Raw genomic sequence first — 26,815 nt, forward strand, 5'->3', positions numbered from 1 at the left:
GTATATAGAAGGATGAATATATATGTAGAGTGTATATAGATGGTTGAATATATATATCTGTAGAGTTTATATGGATAGATGAATACATATCAGAAGAGTGTATATAGATGAATGAATATATATCTGTAGAGTGTATATAGATGGATGAATATATACTGTAGATGGATGAATACATATCTGTAGAGTGTATATAGATGGATGAATACATATCTGAAGAGTGTATGTAGATGGATGAATACATATCTGTAGAGTGTATATAGATGGATGAATACATATCTGTAGAGTGAATATAGATGGATGAATACATATCTGTAGAGTGAATATAGATGGATGAATACATATCTGTAGAGTGTATATAGATGGATGAATATATATCTGTAGAGTGTATATAGATGGATGAATATCTATATCTGTAGAGTGTATATAAATGGATGAATATATATCTGTAGAGTGTATATAGATGGATGAATATATATTTCTGTAGAGTGTGTATAGATGGATGAATATATATATATCTGTAGAGTGTATATAGATGGATGAATATATATATATATATATCTCTGTAGAGTGTATATACTGTAGATGGATGAATACATATCTGTAGAGTGTATATAGATGGATGAATACATATCTGAAGAGTGTATATAAATGGATGAATACATATCTGTAGAGTGTATATAGATGGATGAATATATATATGTAGAGTGTATACAGATGGATGAATACATATATGTAGAGTGTATACAGATGGATGAATAGATATATCTGTAGAGTGTATATAGATGGATGAATACATATCTGTAGAGTGTATATAGATGGATGAATACATATATGTAGAGTGTATACAGATGGATGAATAGATATATCTGTAGAGTGTATATAGATGGATGAATAGATATCTGTAGAGTGTATATAGATGGATAAATATATATCTGTAGAGTGTATATAGAAGGATGAATATATATCAGTAGAGTGTATATAGATGGTTAAATATATATATATATATATATATGTAGAGTTTATATGGATAGATGAATACATATCAGTAGAGTGTATATAGATGAATGAATATATATCTGTAGAGTGTATATAGATGGATGAATATATATCTGTAGAGTATATATAGATGGATGAATAGCTATATCTGTAGAGTGTATATAGATGGATGAATACATATCTGTAGAGTGTATATAGATGGATGAATATATATATATATATATATATATATATATATATATATATATATATATATATATATATATATATATATATGTGTGTAGTGTATATAGATGGATGAAAACATATCTGTAGAGTGTATATAGATGAATACATATCTGTAGAGTGTATATAGATGGATGAATAGATATATCTGTAGAGTGTATATAGATGGATAAATATATATATCTGTAGAGTGTATATAGAAGGATGAATATATATATCAGTAGAGTGTATATAGATGGTTGAATATATATATCTGTAGAGTTTATATGGATAGATGAATACATATCAGTAGAGTGTATATAGATGAATGAATATATATCTGTAGAGTGTATATAGATGGATGAATATATATATATCTGTAGAGTGTATATAGATGGATGAATAGATATCTGTAGAGTGTATATAGATGGATGAATAGATATCTGTAGAGTGTATATAGATGGATGAATAGATATCTGTAGAGTGTATATAGATGGATGAATAGATATCTGTAGAGTGTATATAGATGGATGAATATATATATATATATATATCTGTAGAGTGTATATAGATGGATGAATACATATCTGTAGAGTGTATATAGATGGATGAATACATATCTGAAGAGTGTATATAGATGGATGAATAGATATATCTTTAGAGTGTATATAGATGGATAAATATATATCTGTAGAGTGTATATAGAAGGATGAATACATATCTGAAGAGTGTATATAGATGGATGAATAGATATATCTTTAGAGTGTATATAGATGGATGAATATATATCTGAAGAGTGTATATAGATGGATGAATATATATATATATATCTGTAGAGTGTATATAGATGGATGAATAGATATCTGTAGAGTGTATATAGATGGATGAATAGATATCTGTAGAGTGAATATAGATGGATGAATACATATCTGTAGAGTGTATATAGATGGATGAATATAGATCTGTAGAGTGTATATAGATGGATGAATATCTATATCTGTAGAGTGTATATAAATGGATGAATATATATCTGTAGAGTGTATATAGATGGATGAATATATATATATATATATATATATATCTGTAGAGTGTGTATAGATGGATGAATATATATATATATATCTGTAGAGTGTATATAGATGGATGAATATATATATGAAGAGTGTATATAGATGGATGAATACATATCTGAAGAGTGTATATAGATGGATGAATATATATATATATATATATATATATATATATATATATATATATATATATATATATATATATATATATATATATATTTAAACACTTTATTTACAATAATACCAATACAAATCAATAACCATACAGTTTGACAAAAATGAATACAAATCAATGACCATATACATATATATACTGATAATCCAGAGGACACAAAGGGAATCCTTACCCCTTTTTTGTTGCTAGGGGTCACATCCTCAGAGGTCCACCCTACACGCCCACTACCTAACCTTACAACAAGGACCTCTTTGGGTGACTATGCCATCCCCTGCAAAGGACCCAGCAATTCAACCAACTGTCCATCTATATAAGCCTATACAAAGCAATTCTCCAATGCATAAAGTACAATAAACAGAAAAACGTAACACTATCGCTTACTTATAAAAATAAAACAATATATTTACGTAAAGCGTATAAACCACAGAGTTCTTGCTGTTACACCATTACATTTGGTGTAAAGTTAATTGATAAGAAGCAAAAAAAAAATACCAAATGCAAAAAAATCAGCTTTTTAAAATTGCAACTTACTTGCTTCACACCCCTGCCCATTCATATCTTCTAGAGGTTTGCAAAACATCTTGCTCTCCTTACAAAACCTTTTATTTCCTTTCTTTTCCATCTCTTTTAGCAAGGTTTGAGGCCATGGGCCCAAATTAGCTAAAACAATTTTGTTTGCGAGGAGTCTCTCTTACACTGTTCACTCACCTACTCAATATGGCAGCTCTGTGGCAGTTATAAACTGTCACTAGACTTTGCCTACAACATCCCATGATAACAATGCATGGACATATGTACCAGCATACATAATTGAAAATCTGCCTATTTGCTGGATTCTCACATTTCTCTGACAAATGTAATGGTGTAACAGCAAGAACTCTATGGTTTATACGCTGTACGTATTTAGTTAATCAAACAACCCTTCTGCTAAATCAAGATTTACGCCAGAAAATGGGAAAAAAAACTATTCTCAAAACATATGTTGTCAAAAGAGCTGCCGCAAACTCACAATAGAGTTAATTAACAAGATTTAAAAACAAACAAAAAAAAAATCACCATAAGCATGAAATCAGCATTTAAAATTGTCTCTTACCTGCTTCCCTCTCCTGCCTGCTCGTCTGCTTTCATGAATTTTTTTTACAGAGACCTCTCTTTTCTACCCAGTGTTTTCCCCTTGTTCCCTACCTTTGTCATCTTCTCTCTTTCATCTCCCTTTTCCAATTTTTGACGTGTCAGGTCCAAAACTGCTGAGGAAATCACCTGTTCTTCGGCTGATCGGCTCTTCTAACTGACAGAGAAACGGCAGTTATCTGGGTCATGTGACCATGGAACATGTGATCATGTCTGTGTGTGTTTCTCTAGCGTTTAAATACTTGGATACCTCAGGCTTCCCCCCTTCCTGCAGCACAAACCATATTGACTAATAATGATACATTTGCACATACATTATTAAACACTTCAGATATTGTTCAGCAATAATGACAATTTGGCCCCTTCACAACTCCCGGCTGCACTCCCTGACAGCCAGCCTGTTACTTTATAATCCTGGTATAGCTTTATGGGAATGACAGAACATTTGACATGAATCTTTCAGGGGGTTAAAAAAATATCCACCGATGGTTGTCATGCCAGACATTGGTCACTGATCAATTGACATTGATCATTCACAGACATTTCTCAGCGGCGGGGAGCAGACACTGACAGGGCAGCAATACAGGTCGCTGGTCTCAGATTGAAGTATAAAAGGGACGGGAGAGACGGAGGAAGAAGTGGTGATGATACGGGGGCGGGGTTAGCTGGCCCGGGGGTGTGAGGGGAGCCCGGTACTAAGTTTTCACAGAGTCCCCTGGGGAAGTAGTGAGGTCACTGCCAGTGTCTGCATCTATTGCCGATACCCTACCAGACTAACTCAGCGCAACAAGTGCAATTAGTGAAATAATTAAGTGCTACTTCCTGTCATTCGGCGCGATGGCTCGGGGACATTTCCACATGTTCCTCAGCTACTCGTCTCGGCTCCTGGAGATGGATGTAGGCAGCCGCATCACGTTTTCCTCACAACTCCATGGCGTAAGAGATGCAAAAGCAGCAGCGTGACGTGCAGTTACTTACTAATCACTGCTTTGCCATTGCATTGGGCACGTGCTGAGATTACAGTCTGAGCTAATACCGGTCTCACTTAGTTACACCTGTACCATAGAGTCTGACAGCGGGACAGGAGTCTTTCATGTCACTAATAGTAGAGTCCTGGCGCGTAAGACGTACTCCAGCTTCTGATTGGACAGAGATAAGGGACTACTACCCTGAATTCTCATTGGCTACCCGCAGTGAATCCAACAAGTGTCTTAGTCTGAGGTTCCTGCCCCAGCGCTGACATGAATTCCCCGGCACTGCAGGACTGTGCGTGGGAAGAGGATTTAATAGAACTGTCTGAGCACCAATATACTCTCCTGCTTTTTAGCTGGAGCCGCTGTGATACGAGTTAAGCTCCGCCCAGGGACACGCTCATTGGTGGGGCTGCGGCGTGCTAGTGTTTTGCTCGCCTAATATGGGAATCTGTCGTATTGTTTATGCCTCTACCCTCCTTCACTCTTATCGACGTCAAACACCCTTCACTCATTCAACGTTGTAGCAGCCCTCCTTTCTCTTGGCTCTGTCCTGTCTCTAGCAGATCCTATTTAACGGAGCAGTTGGAAACTAAGGCTGTCTTTTGGGCATTCGTGTTTTTGACCACTAGTTCTGCGCAGGCGCGCGACCTCATTTTTAATATACACAGAGATATTACTCTTAAACACTCATATAAACCCTACGCCGCCGCCAGCATTTTTTTTAGAAGCTACTGTTCCATTACGAGTGACAAACAGCCGGTAGTCACGCCCACCTGTGACATCACATCTTCCCGCCCAGCGCTCGGTCGCATGGATGTGACGTCACGATTAGCTAAGAGGCACGGTATAGCCAGCATGGAGGAAAGCATTGAGCTGTTGGTGGGCTGTTATGAACAAGTTCTGTTCGGGTATCGGGTACATCGGGAAGGGGAGGTAAGTGACAAGTACAAGGTTATCTGGCTTTTGTTTTGATCTCATTCGTGCTCGGTAAAAAGGGGATAACGAAAAGTACTTACTGGCACAAGTAACCACTAAAATGTTTCATGAAATCTCTTAACCCTTGCGGAATAGTTTTAACCATTTTGTGCCCACAGCTACAGCAACATCTCTATTCTATACAGACTGTGGAGTCAAATCTGAGTTGATTATAGCCAGAGATTAGGAAATGAACTAAACCGTTTCATGTGCCAGACATTTGACTTGAAGTGCCTCACAATGTGCTAATAGTTTTGTTATTTACAAAAGTTTCTTTTATTGCTTTTCTGTTCTACGTGAGATTTGATTCATTTGCTTTTGTTTTCCAGCAATGGTTAAGTTCTGCAGACTTCACTCATCATGCCCACACTGCCTCTGTGTCTGTGCTTGCAGTGAATAATAGATTTGTAGCCACTGGGAGCAGGGATGAATCCATTCAGATATATGATATGAAGAAGAAGGGAGAACATGGAGCTTTGCTGCATCACAATGGTACGTTTCAATGCCCTGCATTTATTTGCCAATATAGACACTTTATCTTTTTTTAATTATTATTAAAGGAGAGCTAAAGTTCAAAAAAATAAGTAAGCTGGAGCTGCTACTCTATATGTTTTGAGGTTTTTACCAGCCGCATCCCTTTCACTGTGAAGATCTGTGCTTCTGAAGATGCCCCAGTAGCTCCCCATTTTCTTTTCTGCTGATTCCCTGCAGATGCTCTGTGCTGCTGTTACATACTGAGTTTAGGGACCAATTTACATTATATTGTATAAATAGAATAGAAATATCACAATACAACTGCTGATTAGTAATTAATTCAGATTCTTATTACATGGCACCTCTGAAGCCAGCATAATAATAGCAAGAAAGCTACTTCCTGCTTTTCAGCTCATCCAGTCACTCCAGCCTTTATACATTACATATTTGGCCACCTAACTATATTAGAAACATTTTTTATTTCACCTAGTTTTTATTTTTATACTCAACTGTCCCTTTAAAGGATAACTTGAGGCCTTATAGGAGTCACCTCTAATATAAACTACTACATATTCCATGAAGGTTGTGTGTGATTTCCATTTGAAACCTGCTGTATACAATGTAAGCGTTGGTACAATCCATTAAAGGTATTAATCACAGGTATGAGATCCATTATCCGGAAGCCCATTATGCAGAAAGCTCAGAATTACGGGAAGGTCATCTCCCATAGACTCCTTTTTAATCATAAAATTCTGATTTTTAAAAATGGTTTCCTTTTTCTATGTAAAAGAAAAACAGTACCTTGTACTTGGTTCCATCTAAGCTATAATTAATCCTACTGACAATACAATCCTACTGGGTTTGAGGAGTAACTTACAAGTTATTTTTTGACAGGCTATGTTATGAAGATCCAAATTATGGAAAGACCCATACCTGTAAGGCTTCTGCTTGTAATTTTTTTTTTATTCCAAGTCGCACTAATTTTAAACATTTGATGACTTGCCCTGGATCCAGACAAGGTTATTCATCTAGTAATTTAGGAAGGCTGCTGTAAATTGAGAAAAGGTACAAATCTAAGTGAAATGGTGGGGCTCAAGCACACAAATTCTTCTTGTAGAGGAGCCTTCTGTCCAGGCAGTGTTTGCATACACCATTTGATGCAGTCGGATAGTGGAGAGTTTATTGTGTTAAAAGTGTCTGACTGATACTCACCTTTCTGAAACACTATTATTGCTTGTCTGCTTTCATTTATTTCAAGGTAACAGGTATTTTCTACATTATAATATGATATTGCCTGTGTATGATTTTTGTATTCTTCTAAGTATGGATACCTTGGCATTGTAGGTACTATAACTTGTCTGGAGTTTTATGGTAACACACACCTCCTAAGTGGGGCTGAAGATGGACTGATTTGTGTATGGAATACCAAAAAGTGGGAGTGCCAGCAAACCTTCAACTGCAAAATACGACCCGTTTTAATTTCTGGTGTATTTAATTTACTATACAGATTTTGGTTTATATTGTTCTGCATATTTAGACAACTATTTTTGTTCATTTATGAATAGGAACTGCCATGCTGTTCTTCAAAAAAAATGATTTAAATCTTGTTGACGGACTCCGATGGAACATCAGTCAAACTGTTATACAGAATGATAACTTTGGAACAAAGCACCAAGGCAGGGTGGTACACTTTGACAAGATTATTAGTATAATGCTGTAAGTGGAAGGAAGTGAAGTAGAAAAAGGAAAGCTATAAAAGTACAGAGGTTTTGGGTAAACTGTGACATTTTGACTGTGTGGGCCAGTAGGTTTAACAATTACTGTTAACAATGTGTAAGAAATATTATGTTTTATATTAATGTAGTTGGTGTATGAATTCAGGAGTTGTATTTTATGGGATTTACCAGGGTTATATAATATAGTGCTTCTTTAACTTTATAAGAATGGAGAGAGATATTATTTGTCAATACATAATATTTTTTATTCTTGTTACAGAGGACAAGTCGTGTCCCTTTCCATTCATCCTTCAGGAAAGTTAGCCTTATCGGCAGGGACAGATGAAACCTTAAGGTAATATAACCCTTCATGCTGATGCGGAGTAAGCATTGGAACCACAAATGATCTCATACAGACTCATTGTGTTTAAACTTGGCTAAAATCCCATTAATAAAGCGTTGGGCCCCTGATATCAGTCTGTGGGGAAATTACGTACTGTGGTGGTTGCTATTCATATAATGCTGAGTCAATGAATTTAATGTTTATTATAATTCATATCCACTGAGTTGATTTAGTTTCTGTTTTTAGTACAGGGAGGTAGAGAGTTCAAATAGCTCTGACACTGATCCTAAAATAACTTTTCCTACATTTTACAGATGGAGCAGTCTATTTATCTGTGTACATAGTGCTAAGTCTTAAAGGCAGCGTACATGTACTAATTGTCTCTGGCTCATCGGCTACACATGGTATGGGCACCTCTCTGTTGTTCCAGTCATTCAAGCAAAAAGCCTGAATAATCGGAACAGCATGGAGTAAAGAATCCAAGTCCCAATGAGACACCTTCAGTTACATTGAGTAGGAGAAACAACAGCCTGCCAGAAAGTAGTTCCACCCTAAAGTGCAGGCTTTTTCTCAAAGCATATGATCAAGCAAAATGACCTGAAATGGTTGCCTACACACCAATATTACAACTAAAATACACTTGGGTTAGGAATGAAATTTTACATGGTAGAGTGAATTATTTGCAGTGTAAACAGTGTAATTTAGAAATAAAAACACCTTAAAAATCATGACAGAATCCATTTAACTTCCTCATCTGCCAATGCACCATATATTGACATGCATTGACATGTTGAATTGGCAGGTGACATTTTCAAACATGGACAATTACTGAACCAACCTATATCTATGGTTATTTATTGGGGTTGTTGCACCACTGTACATATACCAATAAACATGCAAAATTATATTATGCATGTTTGCATGCATTATACATTACCCGCTCGCAGCGCCGACAGACTTATCCACGGGAGGCCAAAGTGTTGATATCAAATAGCGGCTTTATTAAAACAATACACGGTGGTAAAGTAGTGGTGGGTGGGAACTCTGAGGAAAAAGACCCGAATATGCCGATCAACCAAAAGGAATTTATAATAGAGGCCATTTCCTACATATTAAACCATAATTATTTCTGGTTTGGGGACAAATACTATTTACAGACATGGGGCACCGCCATGGGAACAAGATTCGCCCCCAGCTATGCAAACCTGTTCCTGGGACACTGGGAGCAGCATAATGTAACATCTAAGCTTGGGGGTGACTTGATCCTATGGCGACGCTTCATAGATGATATAGTATTTTTGTGGCAAGGGTCGGAAGAAGAAATGCTAAAATTCATCAATGACATAAACAAAAATGATCAAAATCTAGAATTCACCTTAATCTATAGTCAGGAGACAATAAATTTCCTGGACCTAGAAATAAGGAAAAATAAAAACAATGATTTTCTGGATTTTAAAACTTACTTCAAAAAAGTAGATGTCTGTAACTATGTATTAAACACCAGCAACCATAACCCCACATGGCTCCAAAATATCCCGTACGGACAATTTTGTCGTTTAAAGAAAAATTGCTCCAACCCGATTGAGCTAGAAGGTCAATTAAACTACGTGTCAGAACGGTTCAAACAGAGGGGGTATAAAAATAAACTCATCCAAAAAGCGAGAAAACAAATAAGAGGAATAGACAGAGCAGATTTATTGAAAGAGAAAACGAAGGAAGAATCAACTAATGAGCAGCCAAGCTTATCGTTTATCACCACATACACCCCTGGGGCACAAGAAATAAAAAGAATTTTAAATAGACATTGGAATATATTAGAGGGAGATGAACTCTTAAAAGGGAAAATCCCCCAAAGGCCAAAGGTTATATATAAAAGGGCAAATAACTTAAGCCAAATGATAGTGCGTAATTTCATCCCCACAGAGAGAACACAAGGCAAAAAACCAAAGGAGGAGTGGAAAGGTTTTTTTCCCTGCGCACTCTGCAAAGCCTGTAGGTATGGAAAGAAAGGGACACAATTTATATCCAATGTGACAAAAAAAGAACACACTATTGATCACTGTATTAAATGCACAACACAAAATGTGATATATTGTTTAGAATGCCCTTGTGGCCTTCAATACATCGGTAAAACAAATAGGAAATTAAGGGAAAGAATTAATGAACACGTAAGAAATATAGAAAAGGGAGTTATGAACCACAGTGTGTCAAAGCACTTTAAAGAATGTCACAATCAGAAAGCTAAAGATTTGAAATTTTGGGGTATAAGTATAGTACAAAAAGACTGGAGGGGAGGAGATTTAACGAGAAAAACACTACAAGAGGAAAGCAAATGGATTTACAAGATGCACACTTTTATACCACAAGGGTTAAATATTGATATTAACTTAAGAGCTTTTTTATGAAAGATATTGAACACAAAAAATTTAGAACTAATATATGCGGGAGAAACTAATGAGAAGAAATATGTAAAAAATATATGAAATGAAAGATTTTTTCATTTTAAAAAAACAGAGAAACTACATTTCCCATGACTCCCCTGCATTGTTACTTCTAAATGCTATAAAAAAAGTATGTATTTTTTGTATGTATATATGGATGAAAACAAAGTTTTTTGAACATATAAAAAAACAGGGGAAACTACATCTCCCATGATCCCCTCTGATCACTATTTTTGCATATTTTAATATGTTGTTAGAAATATATATATATCCTTTTGTGGAGCTGGGTTGTTATATTGTGGCCTGGTGGGGTACTAAGCCAGAGGAGTGATGAAAAGAAGACACGGGAGAGAAATATACCAGCCTACATTACAGTACATAGAAGATCGAGAGTTATATACGCCAAACCGGAAGTGAAGTCGCTGGAACGCACAAGCTGGAACGCATAAACCGGAAGTGAAAGCGGAAATCAAACGAACACGCTGGAATGGGCTTTAAAAGGAAGGATACAAACAAAGATGGTAGAGACGCCTCTGAGGAAGCTGGTAGCATCCAGCGAAACGCGTTAGGCATAGTTTGGGGGACGCAACAACCTGGACCAAGGCACCTGGAGCAAGCAGAAAAGATTTTTGGAGCGAGCTGGCAGGACTGCCTCTGGGGACCCCAGAAAAACTGTTTGTTGGACTCAATGCGCAAAAACCCGCAAGGGAAATGTGAGTGTAAATTTTAATTGCTTTTAATTATGTTTTAAATAAACGGTGTTACACTATCATCGGTTTGTATTCCTACTTTGGGAACCTGGAAGGAGTCGAACACTGGAGGAGAAAAACCTGAGAGAGCTTCATATTAAACGCATTATACCACGCCAGTGGTTTGTAAGTAGGCATTTTATATAGAAGGTGGAGGCACCTGCATCCTTGGAATATATTTTATTTTCACAGGAAAAGCACTCTTCCGCCCCTCTGTTCACTTGAATTGCCACTTTCATTCACTAATAGCCACCTGAAGGAAAAAGGGGAAAACACATCCACTTAACATCCAGTGCAAGCACGGGGTGATATTCTACATTGCAAACGTATTGCGCTATGTTTGTTTTTTATTTCTGTTGCCACAGGCGCTGATCGCTCCTTATACGTATTCCCTCTTTTGGGGGTTTATATATTCAACTCTGAGGAAGTGCCTGGTCTTTGGGGCACAAAACGCGTTAGTTTGCTGCACACCCACCACTACTTTACCACCGTGGATAAGTCTGTCGGCGCTGCGAGTGGGTAATGTATTTCTGTGTATCAAATGATCGGACAAAGTAACAGAGATCCCCGCAATAGGTGCTGTGGACGAGGTGAGGCACTGTGTGCGGGTGTGCTGTGTTTAGTTTACTCATTCTAACAACATATTAAAAATATACAATATATTTACTATAGAATAATATACAATATATTTACTATAGAATATGTTATAATTTTACTTTTTTTATGATTTTGTTGATATAAAATCGTTTTATCATTGTTTCTTTCAGACGCACACATTATCCAGTGGTCTCCCATTGGAGAGAAATATGTGGTTGTGATACATGACACGGTTGATGTGTACCAGCTGGAGACTGCAGCAGTAGTTGGTACAATTAATAACCCAAAGAGAATCTCTTCTGTACAGTTTATAACTGTAAGTTACACAAATTTAGCTTGGTTTCAGTGTTTCTAACTTTAGTAGTAGTTGTATTAATATGGATTTATAAAGGTCCTTTTACAATTAACTATTTAAAGGTATGGCCTTATCTATCAAGCACTCCTCATTTTTCACAAGTTCATAGTTCAAAGGGTGTTTTAATGTGCACAAAAGATGCTTTTTCCAGTCAGTGTAATGTGCTTTTATTCCAGTAATTTGTACTTTAACCCTTTAACCACTAAGCACGTACGGCATACGTGCTGGTGGTTCAGGGCTCAGGCTGCCAAGAACGTACCTCGTACGTTCTCCTGCAGCTGAGCCCTTCTCTCTGCATCGGCGGCTTTTGCCGCCTCTGCAGAGAGTCAGGAGGGTTGACAGCCCCCTGGGCAACGAGGCTGGGGGGCTGTCAAGTCGGATCTGCGACGCGATTGTCGCAGATCCAACTTCAAAGTAGCAAAAGCTACGTCCCCCAAACGTTAGGTACGTTTGGGGGACGCTTTGGACCCAGGAGAGACACCACAAGGGAGTCTGGAAAAATCGGCAGGACTACCCCGAGGGAGCATATTCAAACTTTGTGGGACTAAATGCGTATTACCGAAAGAGGGTAAATGTGAGTGTATTTTTACTTGATTTTAATTATGTTTTAATAAATGGTATTACACTATCCTCGGTTCCTATTTTTAATCCGGAGTCTGGCAGGAGCGGTGAGTTGGAGGAGTGACCAGAAAGGATTTTTCTTGACATGCAGAACGCCACAGTAGTGGTTTGTAAGTAGGCAATTTAAACTTAGTGTGGAGGCACTTGACTATCGGATTACACCTTTGTTGCACAGGAAGGATGCCTCTTCTTCTATTCACCTGGATCTATTTCTCTTTCTCTAATTAATAGCTGCCCGAAAAGAAAAGGGGAGCACATCTCTGAAAAATCATTTTTACATACGCACAGGGTGATATTCCCTTTAATTGAACGTATTACGCTATGTGTTTCTAATTTCTGTTGCCACAGGCGCTGATCCTCTTATATATATATTCCATAGAGAATACATATACATTTGTTCTGGACTTTCATTTACAGCTGAGGGACTGTGAAGGGATCGGCAAGGAATACCTAAGAGACTGACATTTTTTTACCAAGTTGCATGTGTAAGCAATATATGTTTTATCACAGAAATGTGTCTGCGAATTTAAAGCTCATGAAAACAGGTACAATAGGGACATGCTCACCTAAATGCGAGGGTAAAAGGCGAAATGTACCCTTTTTATAAGAATGGTACTGTATTTGTTCCACTTATTCTCCCTTAAAGGGGTGGTTCGCCATCAAGTTAACTTTTAGTATGTTGTAGAATGCCCAGTTCAATGCAACTTTTCAATTGGTCCTCATTATTTATTTTAATAGGTTTTTAATTATTTGCAGTTTTCTTCTGACTCTTTCCAGCTTTCCAGTGGGGATCAATGACCCCATCAAAAACAAATACTCTGTATGGCTACACATTTATTGTTATTGCTACTTTATATTACTCATTTTTCTATGCAGGCCCTCTCCTATTAGTCTTAATGCATGGTTGCTAGGGTAATTTGGAAATTGCCATTGCAAACTGGAGAGCTGGTAAATAAATGGAAAACTACAAAAAAATTTCCAAAATGCAAATTGCCTCAGAATATCACCTTCTGCATCATACTAAGTTAACTCAAAGGTAATCAATCTCTTTAAGCCAGTGGTTCATAAGAAAATAAACCAGGTGCTCGCTAAGGGTTTTTTTTTGTTTTTTTTGCTATAAAATCAGAATTTTGAGTGGAAAAAAATATATAATTTTTGAGATTTATTTTACCCCAAGGCTGCAAAAAGTCTGCATCTGAAAATACTCCATTTTCAACCTGTCACGGTCCTGTAGAAGTCATTGGCAGTATGAAGATGTTACTGTCTGTGCTGGGTTTCATACAATAATCTGAACATTTTGGGTTTTTCCACCAATTTCAAGAAAAATTCTGACTTTTCAGGCTTCAAATCCAAAAAAGTCAGAAACCTGTGAAATTCACAAACTGTCAGCAAACGTATACAGAAAGCTTTTAGCAATATGTTTATGACCAGCTTTATACAAATATAATAATCATCTTAATACTGATAATATCATAATGTTATGCAAAGACCCTTTGCCTATCACCTCATGGCTTTCAAACTTGCCAGATGAAACGGTGGATTTTTCCCATCATTTAAAATTTTTAAAACAGTCTTTAAGTCAAATGTACTTTTTTTGGCCCAGGTAACAATGATTGGATCATAGTGTTGGCTCATAAAGATCGAGGAGAGCATCAGCATGCCGATGCAGACCTTGTCCAATGGGATTTTCAAGTAGAGTATTTGCAACATACTGTATGTCCAAATGACATGTTGACAGCTTTTATAGATATACATATGGCCAGCTTAACCTATTTATGTTAAAAAGTGTACAATAGCATCTAACCTCTAGTTTATCTTTTATCTTAGGGTGAAGAATCTTCATGTCTTTGAACTGCAGGGAACTCATGTTGTTGTATCTTCATCAAGTGACGGTTATATTAAGATATGGAAAAGGTTAGTTTTATAAAATGGATAAAGTCCATATGAGCTTATAAAAATGACTATATCTTCTTGCAGAAATACCATAGTACTGAAAGAGCAATTTATGCCATTCAGTATTCTGGATAATTGAAATTCCATGTGAATGTTCACCCATATTCTTAGTGTCTGTTTTATCTTTTATTTCTGCTTTGCATAGTCAGGGCTACATGAAAACAAATCAGTCACCATTTACAATAATTTTATTTCCTAAATAAAAAGCATACAAGTACTGTTCATTCATGAGTATAATTTTACCATGTTTTGGTGATATCCATTAAATCATACTGTTCTTTTTATGTAATATACTCTAAAGGTTGTCAGACAAAAGTCAATAAAGGCTGCCAACTTAGCCCCTGCCTACAGGTTGAATAGGCAAACTTAGTTATGGAGCCATCCCAAGGCCATTCTCAACCGATATCAGTCCAGATATCTATTAGGTCCTCTACCAATGAGTCCCCCTAGTCCACAGTTGTGATGTAGTTATTGGTCCTAAAGCTTGTATGGTAAACACAGCCCCAAGCATGTTCTCACAAAGTCCAAAATAATTTCATTCCAATTAAAAGGATGGTTCACCTTTAAGGTAACTTATGTTATAGAATGCCCAATTCTAAGCAGATTTTCAATTGGTTTTCATTATTTATTTTTTATGGTTATTTGCCTTTTTCTTCTGACTCTTTGCAGCTTTCAAATGGGCGTCGCTGACCCCTTCTAAAAAAAACAAATGCTCTGTAAGGCTACACATTAATTGTTATTCCTACTTTTTATTACTCTTCTTTCTAATCAGGCCTCTCCTACTCATATTCCAGTCTCTTATTCAAATCAGTGCATGGTTGCTAGGGTAATTTGGACCCTAGCTACAAGATTGCTTGAAATGCAAATTGAAGAGCTGCTGAATGAAATGGCAAATAACTCAAAAACCTTACATAATAATAAATGAAAACCAATTGCAAATTGTCTCAGAATATCACTCTCTACATCATAATAAACGTTAACTTAAAGGTGAACAACCCCTTTAAGTCAAGGACAACTGGGCATTTAGAGTTTTTCTTGAAAATGTTTCACCACACATCCAATAGGCTTCTTCAGTTCAACTGAAGTGGTAGGGAATTCCCTGGCATTTCACCTCTTGATGGTAGTAAAGTCACAGACATCCAATCACAGTGGTTACATTGAACTTCAGTAAGGTGTTGGCTGAAACTCACAGATGTGGGAGAGTGTGGTCCAGTCACAATGGTACCATTGAGGCAGGTGTTGAACTTTCTAGATACTGTATTTCATGGCCTGGATTAATGAGAATCTTCATGAACACTTCCTGCCAACTGTGGCCAGAATTTGTAAAATTAAATCTGAAAATCTGAAGATCACCTACAATTTCAAATACTGTAGTTTATGATAGCACACACTTATGTTACAGGTCCAGACTTCTCCATCATTGCTTACTTGTCTCTCAGCTTGGCTTCCCAGTGGCATAGACTATAAGGAAAAAAGCAACACAACTGTCACTGCTTCAGCTGGTAAGCACTTTACACAGACTGTATAAGATGGCATCATTTTTGTATGGTTTTTTCACACTGACACATCAGTTGTTTTCTTTTCATTTGATCCATGATTCCTGATTGGCACTTTGAGTTAAAGCAGTGCAATAATATTTTATATCTTGGTGCCCATGGGAGCCTATGTATAGCTCTGACTATTCCTTGAACTCAGTAACAGAAATGTGGCTTTTTTTTTTTTTTTTTAAATCAAAACACCATCATTTTATAACAGTACCCCAAAAATTCTAACCTGACAATCTAAGGAGCACTATGCAGTCGGGTTGCTGCACTCTAGCATAGAGAAAAATTTACAGCAAACTGACTTCCGCTGCTGCTTCGTGACTGCAGAGGTGCTGCAGCCTAGAAATTTTGGTAAGCTTTTGCCACAAGAAATATGGGAATTTGAAAAGTTTAATCCCCAGGATATTGAGTACTCCAACCAGCCACTTGCTGTTTTGTCATATGAATGAGTAAAGAAAGTGTAGCCAGAGAGAGAAACTTTTTATATTTGCAGAGGGTCAGCAATCAAAATTGCAAACTGGAGAATAGAAATTAAAATAATTTTAAAAACCATTAGGAACTAATAAAAGAGACAAATTATAATGTTTTTTTTATAAAGCCAACAATTGGTTATAAAAGAATTTCTACTGATCTTGTAAAACTACATTAGCAGTGTCTGTGCTGATTTTCTTATCCTGTATTTCAGTGAAAGACTGTGACAGGCCAAAGAAGAAAAAGGCCCAAAATGAAACAACGGATAAGGAAGCAAGTGAAACCCAAGTTGTACATAAAAAGAGGAAAACTGAAATTAAACAGAAAAAGAAACCAGTTAAATAACTCAATTTCTGTATTCATTTAATACATTTATTCTCTGTACATGTTTATTCTCTTAATTAAATAGTTGAAAAGTTAAGGGATAGTAATTTATTTTTTAATATGCAATAACATGCTAATGCAATATCATTATTTGAATACTAAATATCTGCTTTTGGTATCACTAAAGGTATATCCTACTCTCTTTTTTGTTATGCAGCACACCCTTTTCATGCACACACCAAAACAAGCTAATTAAGAAATGTGCAACAGGCCCTATGGAGCTTGAAATGTTTTCTGCTGTTTAACCATTGGGCCAGACCTACTTGTCATTTTACTCCTCCTCAGGACACCACAGCAAAACAACCCTTTCCACATTTTACCCCTTTAAACTTCCCATCGCTTATGCAATCGTGGCACCTGGTCAAGGTTATTACTGTTTCATTCACTTGAGAAAAATGTTATTCATGCTCCATTAATTTATTAGTCATCTAGTTCAACAGCTGAAATGCAGTGGCTGTATTTAATAAAATTGATGTTTTATATTTCCCATTGAATCACCTCACTTTTTTCCTAAGGTCGGCCTAAATAGTCTTTTATTTTTACCTGTGAGCCACATTCAAATGTAAAAAAAACAGGACGGTAATTGACACCTGTTTTTTCACATGGTGGAGTTGTCCCGATTGCTTTTCGCTCTCTCCCTGGGACACCACAAAGAGGAAGAAGGCAGGGCACCAAGGACTGCGGTCACTGAATTTACCTTTTCTATCTCATGAGGTTCTAACTTCCCTATACGACCGCAAATCCTAGGCACCTTAGAACAAGAGGAGAAGAAGATTTCAATGAAACAAAAGCACCAGTTCTACAAGACTCAATATAATTTGGAAATCGAAAGGACTACAAAGTTAAAGGGGTGGTTCACCTTTAAGTTAACTTTGAGTATGTTATAGAACTGACAATCTTAAGCAACTTTTCCATTAGTTTTCACTATTTCTTTTTTATAGTTTTATAATGATTTGCCTTTTTCTTCTGACTTTCCAGCTTTTTAAATGGGCAGCTGCTCTGTAAGGCTACAGATTTATTATTAGCTACTTTTTATTGCTCATCTTTCTATTCCGTCCCTCTCCTATTCATATTCCAGTCTCTTATTCAAATCATTCAATTGTTGCTAGGGTAATTTGCTAAATAGCTACCAGATTGCTTAAAATGCAAATAGAAGAGCTGCTGAATAAAACGCTAAATAACTAAAAAACCACAAATAATAAAAAATGAAAACCAATTTCAAATTGTCTCAGAATATCACTCTCTACATCATACTAAAAGTTAACTAAAAGGTGAACAACCCCTTTAAGATAATTAAGCGGCTCCTGCCTATCCCTGTCTAAAGGCTGAAGGACAATAGAAGCAATATTTGGCTACATTTTGTACATGAAACACAGAAAGATATCACCAGTACTTTGTCTAACCCATGCTGGAGAAGGAAAGGCCTGCAGCACTTTGGGGTGCCAAATGTTAGGCACCCCCACGTGATTGTATTGACTTGCCTGAAACCCTGGGCCGGTGCTCCTATCAGCAGAAAACTGCACCAGCCGGGGGTTATACCAGTGAGTACCACGGAGCGATCCATTTCCTTCTTCAAATTTCCCAGGGCAAACGCATGCGCAGTTGAACGAAATATATGACTTTTTAGTTAAACTTTGGCTTCTCGTGCAGCCGTGCAAAGTAGGAGGACGGAAGAGGATTGCTCCGTGGTGCTCACTGGTATAACCCCGGGCCAGTGCAGTTTTCTGCTGATCGGAGCACTGGCCCAGGGTTTCAGGTAAGTCAATACAATCACATGGGGTGCCTAACATTTGGCACCCCCAAGTGCTGCAAGCCTTTCCTTCTCCTTTAAAGGCAAACCATGCACTGGAAATCTCTCCCCTTTTTGCATAAAAATAGTTTTTTTCTAGCAGCTCTAGAATATGGGTTGGACCAAGCACTGGCACCTGGCTGTTTCTAACAGCAGCTGACAATTTCTTTCTGTGTTTCATGTTCTGACCCACGCATCAGAAAAAAATGTGTAACTCAAGGCAGGTGTTAATCCCAGTGCCACCTTACATTCATGAACCATGTATTTTGAACTAAGGGCTCTTACACACAGGCTTTTTTTGTGCATTTAACACACGTTTAAATGCAGGTTTGAGCGCAAATAAATGCATTCGCTAATTGATTCCATTCTATTCTGCCTGGCTGTACTATGAACTTTCTGAATTGCGTTTTACTCCATTTGCGTTTCAGATGCAGCATGAACTTAACACACATTCATCTGTCAATAGAATAGAGACTTGCATTTGGAATGGAAAAAAAACGCTTAGCTGCGTCAAGAAAAAACGTTTAGACACAATATATGCAGGTTTATGCAGTGTGTGTGTTTGAAAAATGCAAAAGCAGATGCCTGTGTGCCCTTATGCAGCAAAGCAGGCACAAACTGGATTTTAGCGCAAGTCACAAGTACATTTGTGAATAGCTTTTTATTGGCCACAATTTTGCAGCGTGTGCAGCAACTCAATCTTGTAAATTAGCCCTATAATCGAATAACTGTGTAGTTGACCTAAAAGGATATTATATACAGATGAATTATTTAATTTCATCGCTTATCCAAATGATCAGTGTGCTGTTCTGGCAGTTGATGTGGCTTGGGAGTAATCTGTTATGTACCAGCTGGCACTATAGAGAATCACCAGGAAACTATAAAGTCTTAGTGTGTAAATATTAACAGATTGTTCTGTATAATTGCTGAGTATGATATGTTCAGCTCCTAAAAGTGCCCATAGTTCTTCCTTTGTAAGTGGCTTTGTCTGCTAGAACTATTTTGAAAACATAGTTTACTCTCTCATCTCAGGGGGACACAGGCACTGGTGGGTTAACTTCACCTTCCGGGAGGAAAGGACACTAAAAACAAGAACTTTGACAGCCCTCCCTGGGGCCAGCCCGCCTATCCCAGCAGGCCACACCCCCACCAGGAGGCTGTCACACCCCAGTTTTTTTAGTGTCCTCATGGGAGGAGGACACTCTCCCCTCAGGGGAGATTTTTTCTTTTGATTTTTTATTTATTATTTAATTTTTTATTATTATTATTTATTTATTTCCTTTTAGGTAATTCCCGGGCAGGAATTCCGGTTCAGCCCCGGTTGATTCAGGGCATTTTGTTGATGGGGCAGGAGCTACTGCTCTGTCCCCTGAGCCCTTGTGCACCGTGAGACAGGAGCTGCGGCTCAGTTCTCCTGGTTGGGGTGCCAGCGGCTGGCTCCGCTCTTCCGCACCCCCAACCCAGTAGTGGTTCTCCACTTTTGGCTCCGACCACGCTACTCCCTTACCCAGGGAGCGGAGCGGCAGATTTCCTTCCAGAGGCATTTTTTGCGGCTTCGCGCCGCTCACAGGTGACGTCATCGCGCATGCGCGCGCACGCGCGCGCACTTCCTTCTCTTCGCGCCGTTTTTCCTTTTGCTGGGCGCAGTCTTGCAGCGCCTCTCCTGGATTACCAGTCTGCCACAGGCTCTCCAGACCGCACAGGGCTCCATCCTCCTACACAGGCATTGGCAGGCTAACTTCCTCTTCCAGAGGCAGAGTCCTTACAGGCACAGATTTTCAGCGTTCAGGCTGCATCTCACAAGGACGGCTGACACCCTCTTTCAGGCCTGTATCATACCTTACCTATCTTAGACCCTTGGGCTACCTTTTCTAGTTAGGTATATATATATATATTATATATATATATATATATATATTTTTGTATTCCATACACATACTTAGGGACTATGGCAGATCCCACCAGGGAGGGTCCTAAGCTGCGTTCTACGCAATCTACTGCCAAGGTTCCTTCCGTGCCTAAGGTCTCCTTTCTAGCATGTTCCAATTGTCGCTCCAGACTTCCTCTGGGTCACCCTGAGCCTACATGTACAGCATGTTCGCAGCCTTCCCATGCCCCGGCTTCCACGGACAGCCACGGCGCATCGGCTGCAGTACCTGAACCTCCGTGGGCTAAAAATTTAGCGGATTCTATTTCTTCCCTTCAGGGACTTGCACGGCTCCCCGAGTCTTTAGACAAGTTCCTTGCCCAGCTGGCTTCCCAACCTCCCTCTGGGATATCCGGGAAACGTAAGGTCTCTGACACAGTCTTACTTCCGAACTCCGACGAGGAGTCGGAACTGGCAGAGGATGGCCAAATTTCTGACAGGGACTCTGACGAGGATTCCCATCGGGAACCTGAGATTCCTCCAGCCATCTCAGACATAGACAGCTTGATTGAGTCTGTTCTCGAGACTCTTAACGTGTCTCCACCTGTCTCAGCCGATCCTTCCACTGATCTCTTTAAGAGACAGAAAAAGACGGCTAAGTTGTTCCCTTCACATGACCAACTTTTTTCTGTAGTCAAGGATGAGTGGGCCTCTCCAGAACGCAAAATCAATCTTTCCCGTCGCTTCGCCCTTCTCTATCCTTTTCCCAAGGACGACACTGATCTTTGGTGCCTCTCTCCTACAGTCGATCTACCTATCTCCCGTCTAGCCAAGTCCACCACCATTCCAGTTCCCGACGCGGCTGGATTCAAGGATCCTATTGACAAGAGGCTGGAGGGATTCTGCAAATCCATATTTTTCGCCTCAGGTGCAGCCCTCAGACCGACCTTCGCTACCGCTTGGGTCAGTCGCGCTTCAGAGGTCTGGGCCGATCAGCTCTGTCAGGCTGTTATAGATGGTTCTGACCAAGCTTCTATTTTACAGCTGGCGGAACAACTCAAGGAGGCTTCCCAGTTCCTCTGCCAGGCATCCTTGGACTCGGCGAAGATGATTGCCAGGGCTTCCGCCACTTCCATAGCGGCCAGACGTTTCCTCTGGCTCAAACATTGGTCGGCGGACTTGACATCCAAGAAGTCACTTGTCTCTATTCCCTTCGCAGGCAAGGTTCTATTTGGCACTGAGCTAGATAAAATCATCAGCCAGGCTACAGGGGGCAAAAGTACCCTCCTTCCACAGAACAAGCCTAAGCAGCAGTCGGCAAATCGCCGTTTCTCTCGATTTCGTTCCTTTCGCTCCAAACAAGCTAAGACTCCAACCACAGAAAGGAGCACCCCTTCCTTTAGGGGAAAGTGGAAGAGACCTGCCTGGTCCGCTGGCAGACAGACTCAGAAACCTTCTGCCGACAAAGCATCCTCTTCCTGAAGGTTTGACCACCTCCCGAATCGAGAGGGTGGGAGGGCGTCTCCTCTCTTTTCGGCAGGTCTGGTCTCACTCCTTCGTAGATGCCTGGGTCCACGAAGTGCTCCACCAAGGTTATTCCATAGAGTTTCGACATCCTCCTCCAGAGAGATTTCTCTCTTCTCCCCCACCGTCCAATCCCGTACGCAGAGAAGCCTTCTTAAGGGCCATTTCCGCCCTCCAACAGGCGGGGGTAGTGGTACCGGTACCCAAGGAGGAGGAACGGCAGGGATTCTATTCCATCCTCTTCTGCGTTCCCAAGAAGGACGGAGGAATACGTCCCATTCTGGATCTCAAGAAACTCAATCGTTGCCTCAGACGTTTCTCTTTCCGGATGGAATCCATCCGTTCCGTCATTTCAGCAATGGAACCAGGGGAGTTTCTTTCCTCCGTCGACATCAAGGACGCTTACCTCCATATCCCTATCCACCGGGCGCATCATCGCTACCTGCGATTTGCCTCCCTGGGGAAGCACTTCCAATTTGTGGCTCTCCCTTTCGGCCTGGCCACGGCTCCTCGGGTCTTCACCAAGATCCTGGCCCCAGTTTTAGCCCTCCTTCGGTCTCAGGGGGTATCAGTGACCCCCTACCTGGACGATCTCCTCATCAAGGCTCCATCAGCCCAGAGAAATCGGTCCGATCTGTCCCTCGTGATCCAGACCCTACAACAACATGGATGGATCATCAACTTCAAGAAGTCGTTCCTGGTTCCCGCACAGAGAATGACATTCTTGGGGACTCTCTTCGATACCCAGCTCTGCCGCACCTTTCTTCCAGCGGACAAGGCTCTAACTCTACGCAGTCGCATTCTCTCTCTGGCGACCTCGCCATGCACTCCCCTCAGATCTTGCATGCAGGTACTGGGGTTGATGGTCTCGGCGATAGATACCATTCCTTTTGCTCAGCTTCACACTCGTCCCCTTCAGCGAGTCATCCTGACACACTGGGACCCAGAGAGAACGTGTCTGGACTCTCCCATCACTCTCCCCTCTCCGACGAGGACTTCCCTAAGGTGGTGGCTTCAACCAGCCAATCTCAGCCAGGGCAAGCCGTTTGCAATCCTTCACTGGACCATCCTCACCACGGATGCCAGTCTCCGGGGTTGGGGTGCGGTGTGTCAGGGCCAGACGGCTCCCCTCAGAGACATCTCTTCCAATCAATGTCCTGGAACTCCGAGCCATTCGCCTGGCTCTCCTTCACTGGACAGACTTCCTCAGGGGCAAGACCGTCAAGGTCCAGACGGACAATGCCACGGCGGTGGCATACATCAACCATCAGGGAGGGACTCGCAGCAGGGGAGCCATGCAGGAGGCCTCGCGCATTCTCACCTGGGCGGAGAAGTACGTACCGGCCATTTCCGCAGTCCACATTCCGGGAGTGGAAAATTGGACGGCGGACTTCCTCAGCAGGGAAACTCTCGATCAAGGAGAATGGGCCCTGCACCCAGAAGTGTTCGCAATTCTGACCGACCAATGGGGCATGCCAGAGGTCGACTTGATGGCCTCCAGGACCAATGCAAAGACTCCGCTTTTCATGTCTCGGTCACGGGATCCAAGGGCCGTCGGAGTAGACGCGCTCACGGCTCCATGGCCGTTCCACTTCGTTTACGTCTTCCCCCCCCTACCTCTCCTCCCCAGGATACTGAAGAGGATCAAGCGGGAGGGGTCAGGACCATGCTAGTGGCTCCATACTGGCCCAGAAGGGCCTGGTTTGCAGATCTCGTCAATCTCGCAGAGACGGAGCCCATCCATCTTCCAAATCGTCAGGATCTTCTAAGCCAGGGCCCAGTATTCCACCCGAATATTCATCTGTTCCATTTGACGGCCTGGCTCTTGAGACCTTAGTCCTCAAACGGCGGGGGTTTGATGACCGAGTGATAGCGACCATGATTGCTGCCAGAAAACCTTCCTCCTCTCGTATCTATTACAGAACATGGAGGACTTACATCACTTGGTGTACCGCTCACTCTTTTCCCCCGCATCGTTACAGCACGGCCCGCTTACTCGGATTTCTGCAGCAGGGCCTTGATTCAGGCCTTCGCCTTGCCTCCCTCAAGTCTCAGATCTCTGCCTTGTCCGTACTTTTCCAGCTCAACATTGCACTGAAATCTCCTGTTCGGACCTTCCTGCAGGGAGTCGCGCATCTCGCCCCTCCCATTCGGGCACCTGTACCTGGTTGGGACCTCAACCTAGTCCTGACGGCTCTGCAGGGTGCTCCCTTCGAGCCCCTCGCTCAGGCCTCGGATGTCCTTCTCACCTGGAAGACCGTGTTCCTCCTCGCTATCACGTCGGCCAGACGGGTGTCCGAGCTAGCAGCACTTTCCTGCCGTTCGCCTTTCTTAATTTTCCACCAGGACAAGGCTGTGCTCCGGCCCATACCCACCTTCCTGCCAAAGGTAGTATCGGCCTTCCACCTCAATCAGGACATTGTGGTTCCATCCTTCTGTCCACACCCTAAGTGTTCTAAGGAGACTGCACTACATTCCCTGGATGTGGTCCGCGCTCTCAGATATTATGTTCACAGATCCGCATCCTTTCGCAGGTGTGATGCTCTCCTCGTCATCCCTACTGGTCCACGGAAGGGTCTGAAAGCTTCCAAGACCTCCCTTGCCAGATGGATACGATCCACGATTCACCGGACCTACCAGATCGCCGGTAAACCTTCTCCTCTGAGGGTCACGGCCCACTCGACCAGATCACTGGCGGCTTCCTGGGCAGCGCGGAACATGGCTTCTGTGGAGCAGATCTGCAAGGCTGCCACCTGGTCTTCCATCCATACCTTCACCCGCTTCTACCAGGTTCATGTTGCCTCCTCCTCTGAGGCTGTTTTCGGTAGGAAGGTACTGCACGCTGTCGTGCAATCTTCAGCTTGATCTACCCACCCTTCTTGGGACTGCTCTTGAACGTCCCTCCAGTGCCTGTGTCCCCCTGAGATGAGAGAGTAAGATGGATTTTTGTTTTACCTGTAAAATCCTTTTCTCTCTTCATCGAAAGGGGGACACAGGCACGCCCATCCCTTATGATCTCAAGCTTAGCCGCGGAAGGTTCCTTCAGACAGTTCTGTCTAGATCCAGCATCACCTCCTTGGTGGGGCTCCCAAGCCCTTGTGTTTTTAGCTCCTTTTTTGTCCTTTTTGCGTGGACATCAGTCAAGTTAGCCCAAGGTTCTTCCTTGGTCAGTTCTAGTTAATTCCTCAGTTATCTTTTACACTTTTAACGTTCTGGGGTGTGACAGCCTCCTGGTGGGGGTGTGGCCTGCTGGGATAGGCGGGCTGGCCCCAGGGAGGGCTGTCAAAGTTCTTGTTTTTAGTGTCCTTTCCTCCCGGAAGGTGAAGTTAACCCACCAGTGCCTGTGTCCCCCTTTCGATGAAGAGAGAAAAGGATTTTACAGGTAAAACAAAAATCCATCTTTTTTAGGCATCACTCTAAAATGCAGGATGCACATATTATTTATTTAATAAATATCTATGGGATGATGGTGTTTCTCAAATTATGTTACAAATTCTATATTGTACCCACAACTTTTTAATTACATATTGACAAAAAATGCTTTGCTTGTTTCAGTCACTTTCTTTTTGATTTGTCCAAAAAACGTGGTTTGGATGATCAGATGGAAATCACAACTTTACAAATATCACATAAATGCTGAAAAGTTCTCAAAGCAATTGGGGGTTGTCCATTGTGCTCTCAAAAAAAGTGTAAATTGATACAACAGAGTGTAAAACAATACATTTTACTGTTTTTTAACATTTCCCCTGGGTTTTTACTCCCACTAAACCACAACATGGGTTTTAGGATTCTCTTTTTCTTTTACTAATAAAGTAGAATAAAATAAAGAGTCTACATGTAATATGCAGAGGGTTTAAAAAAAACATGTATAATGTCCTCAGTGACTGAGTGGAGATATGCAAATATTATATTGCAGCTCCTGGAATAACGAAGTCCCATTCTTTAAGAAACAGCACTCAAAAAAGGGCTTACAGTCCTAATAATCATGTAGCAAGGGATTGTCCAGGTCCCCTCGATTACTGTGTTCTGTAGCGTCTGCCTGGAGGACCAAAATCCTCACACCTTGTATACATCTTCCTGGGGACACCAACCCAGTCCCCCTGTATTCCAGAACATGTAATTGATCATCACATTCAAAGTATTTGCCAATTAAAGAGTTCAAATAATTTCATGCTAAATGGTGCATGCTAAATGGTGTAATATGACATTACTGGGCCCAATAGCTCCCAGAACCCCTGAGGAGGATATACATATATATATATATATATATATATATATATATATATATAATACACAAAAGCCTTGAATATCTTGTAAATTATATCCTTATAAACGGTGAGTTCTGATGTCATCAGTTATAAACGGTGAGTAGTGATGTCATTTCTGTCACATGACTCACTGAAACTTGTGTATTATAATAAATAAAGTACCCCCAGTTGTAAAATTTGAGGATATTCGATGTT

General features: G+C 40.5%; 2 protein-coding genes across 2 annotated transcripts; both read left to right on the forward strand.

Annotated features, from left to right (window-relative positions):
* The first annotated feature begins 5,327 nt into the window (after positions 1-5,327).
* LOC121395126 (p21-activated protein kinase-interacting protein 1-like) lies at positions 5,328-13,364 on the forward strand. The gene is made up of 5 exons (XM_041567733.1): positions 5,328-5,483; positions 5,855-6,017; positions 7,565-7,715; positions 7,995-8,069; positions 12,015-13,364. The coding sequence occupies exons 1-5, from the start codon at positions 5,361-5,363 to the stop codon at positions 12,070-12,072; spliced, it is 570 nt and encodes a 189-aa protein (XP_041423667.1). The 5' UTR covers positions 5,328-5,360; the 3' UTR covers positions 12,073-13,364.
* Positions 13,365-14,647: 1,283 nt separating this feature from the next.
* LOC121395128 (p21-activated protein kinase-interacting protein 1-like) lies at positions 14,648-17,657 on the forward strand. The gene is made up of 3 exons (XM_041567734.1): positions 14,648-14,734; positions 16,176-16,275; positions 17,003-17,657. The coding sequence occupies exons 1-3, from the start codon at positions 14,726-14,728 to the stop codon at positions 17,131-17,133; spliced, it is 240 nt and encodes a 79-aa protein (XP_041423668.1). The 5' UTR covers positions 14,648-14,725; the 3' UTR covers positions 17,134-17,657.
* The last annotated feature ends 9,158 nt before the right edge of the window (positions 17,658-26,815 follow it).

This window comes from Xenopus laevis, chromosome 6S (assembly GCF_017654675.1).
Source record: "Xenopus laevis strain J_2021 chromosome 6S, Xenopus_laevis_v10.1, whole genome shotgun sequence".
Classification (NCBI taxonomy): Eukaryota; Metazoa; Chordata; class Amphibia; order Anura; family Pipidae; genus Xenopus; species Xenopus laevis.

What these genes read in the sequence shown, in the direction of transcription:
- LOC121395126 (XM_041567733.1), top strand. Translation starts at nt 5,361, where the DNA reads ATGGATGTGACGTCACGATTAGCTAAGAGGCACGGTATAGCCAGCATG. An exon ending in AGCTTTGCTGCATCACAATG is followed by an intron (nt 6,018 to 7,564) that starts GTACGTTTCAAT and finishes ATTTATGAATAG; the next exon opens with GAACTGCCATGCTGTTCTTC. An exon ending in AAGATTATTAGTATAATGCT is followed by an intron (nt 7,716 to 7,994) that starts GTAAGTGGAAGG and finishes TTCTTGTTACAG; the next exon opens with AGGACAAGTCGTGTCCCTTT.
- LOC121395128 (XM_041567734.1), top strand. An exon ending in AACTGTCACTGCTTCAGCTG is followed by an intron (nt 16,276 to 17,002) that starts GTAAGCACTTTA and finishes CCTGTATTTCAG; the next exon opens with TGAAAGACTGTGACAGGCCA.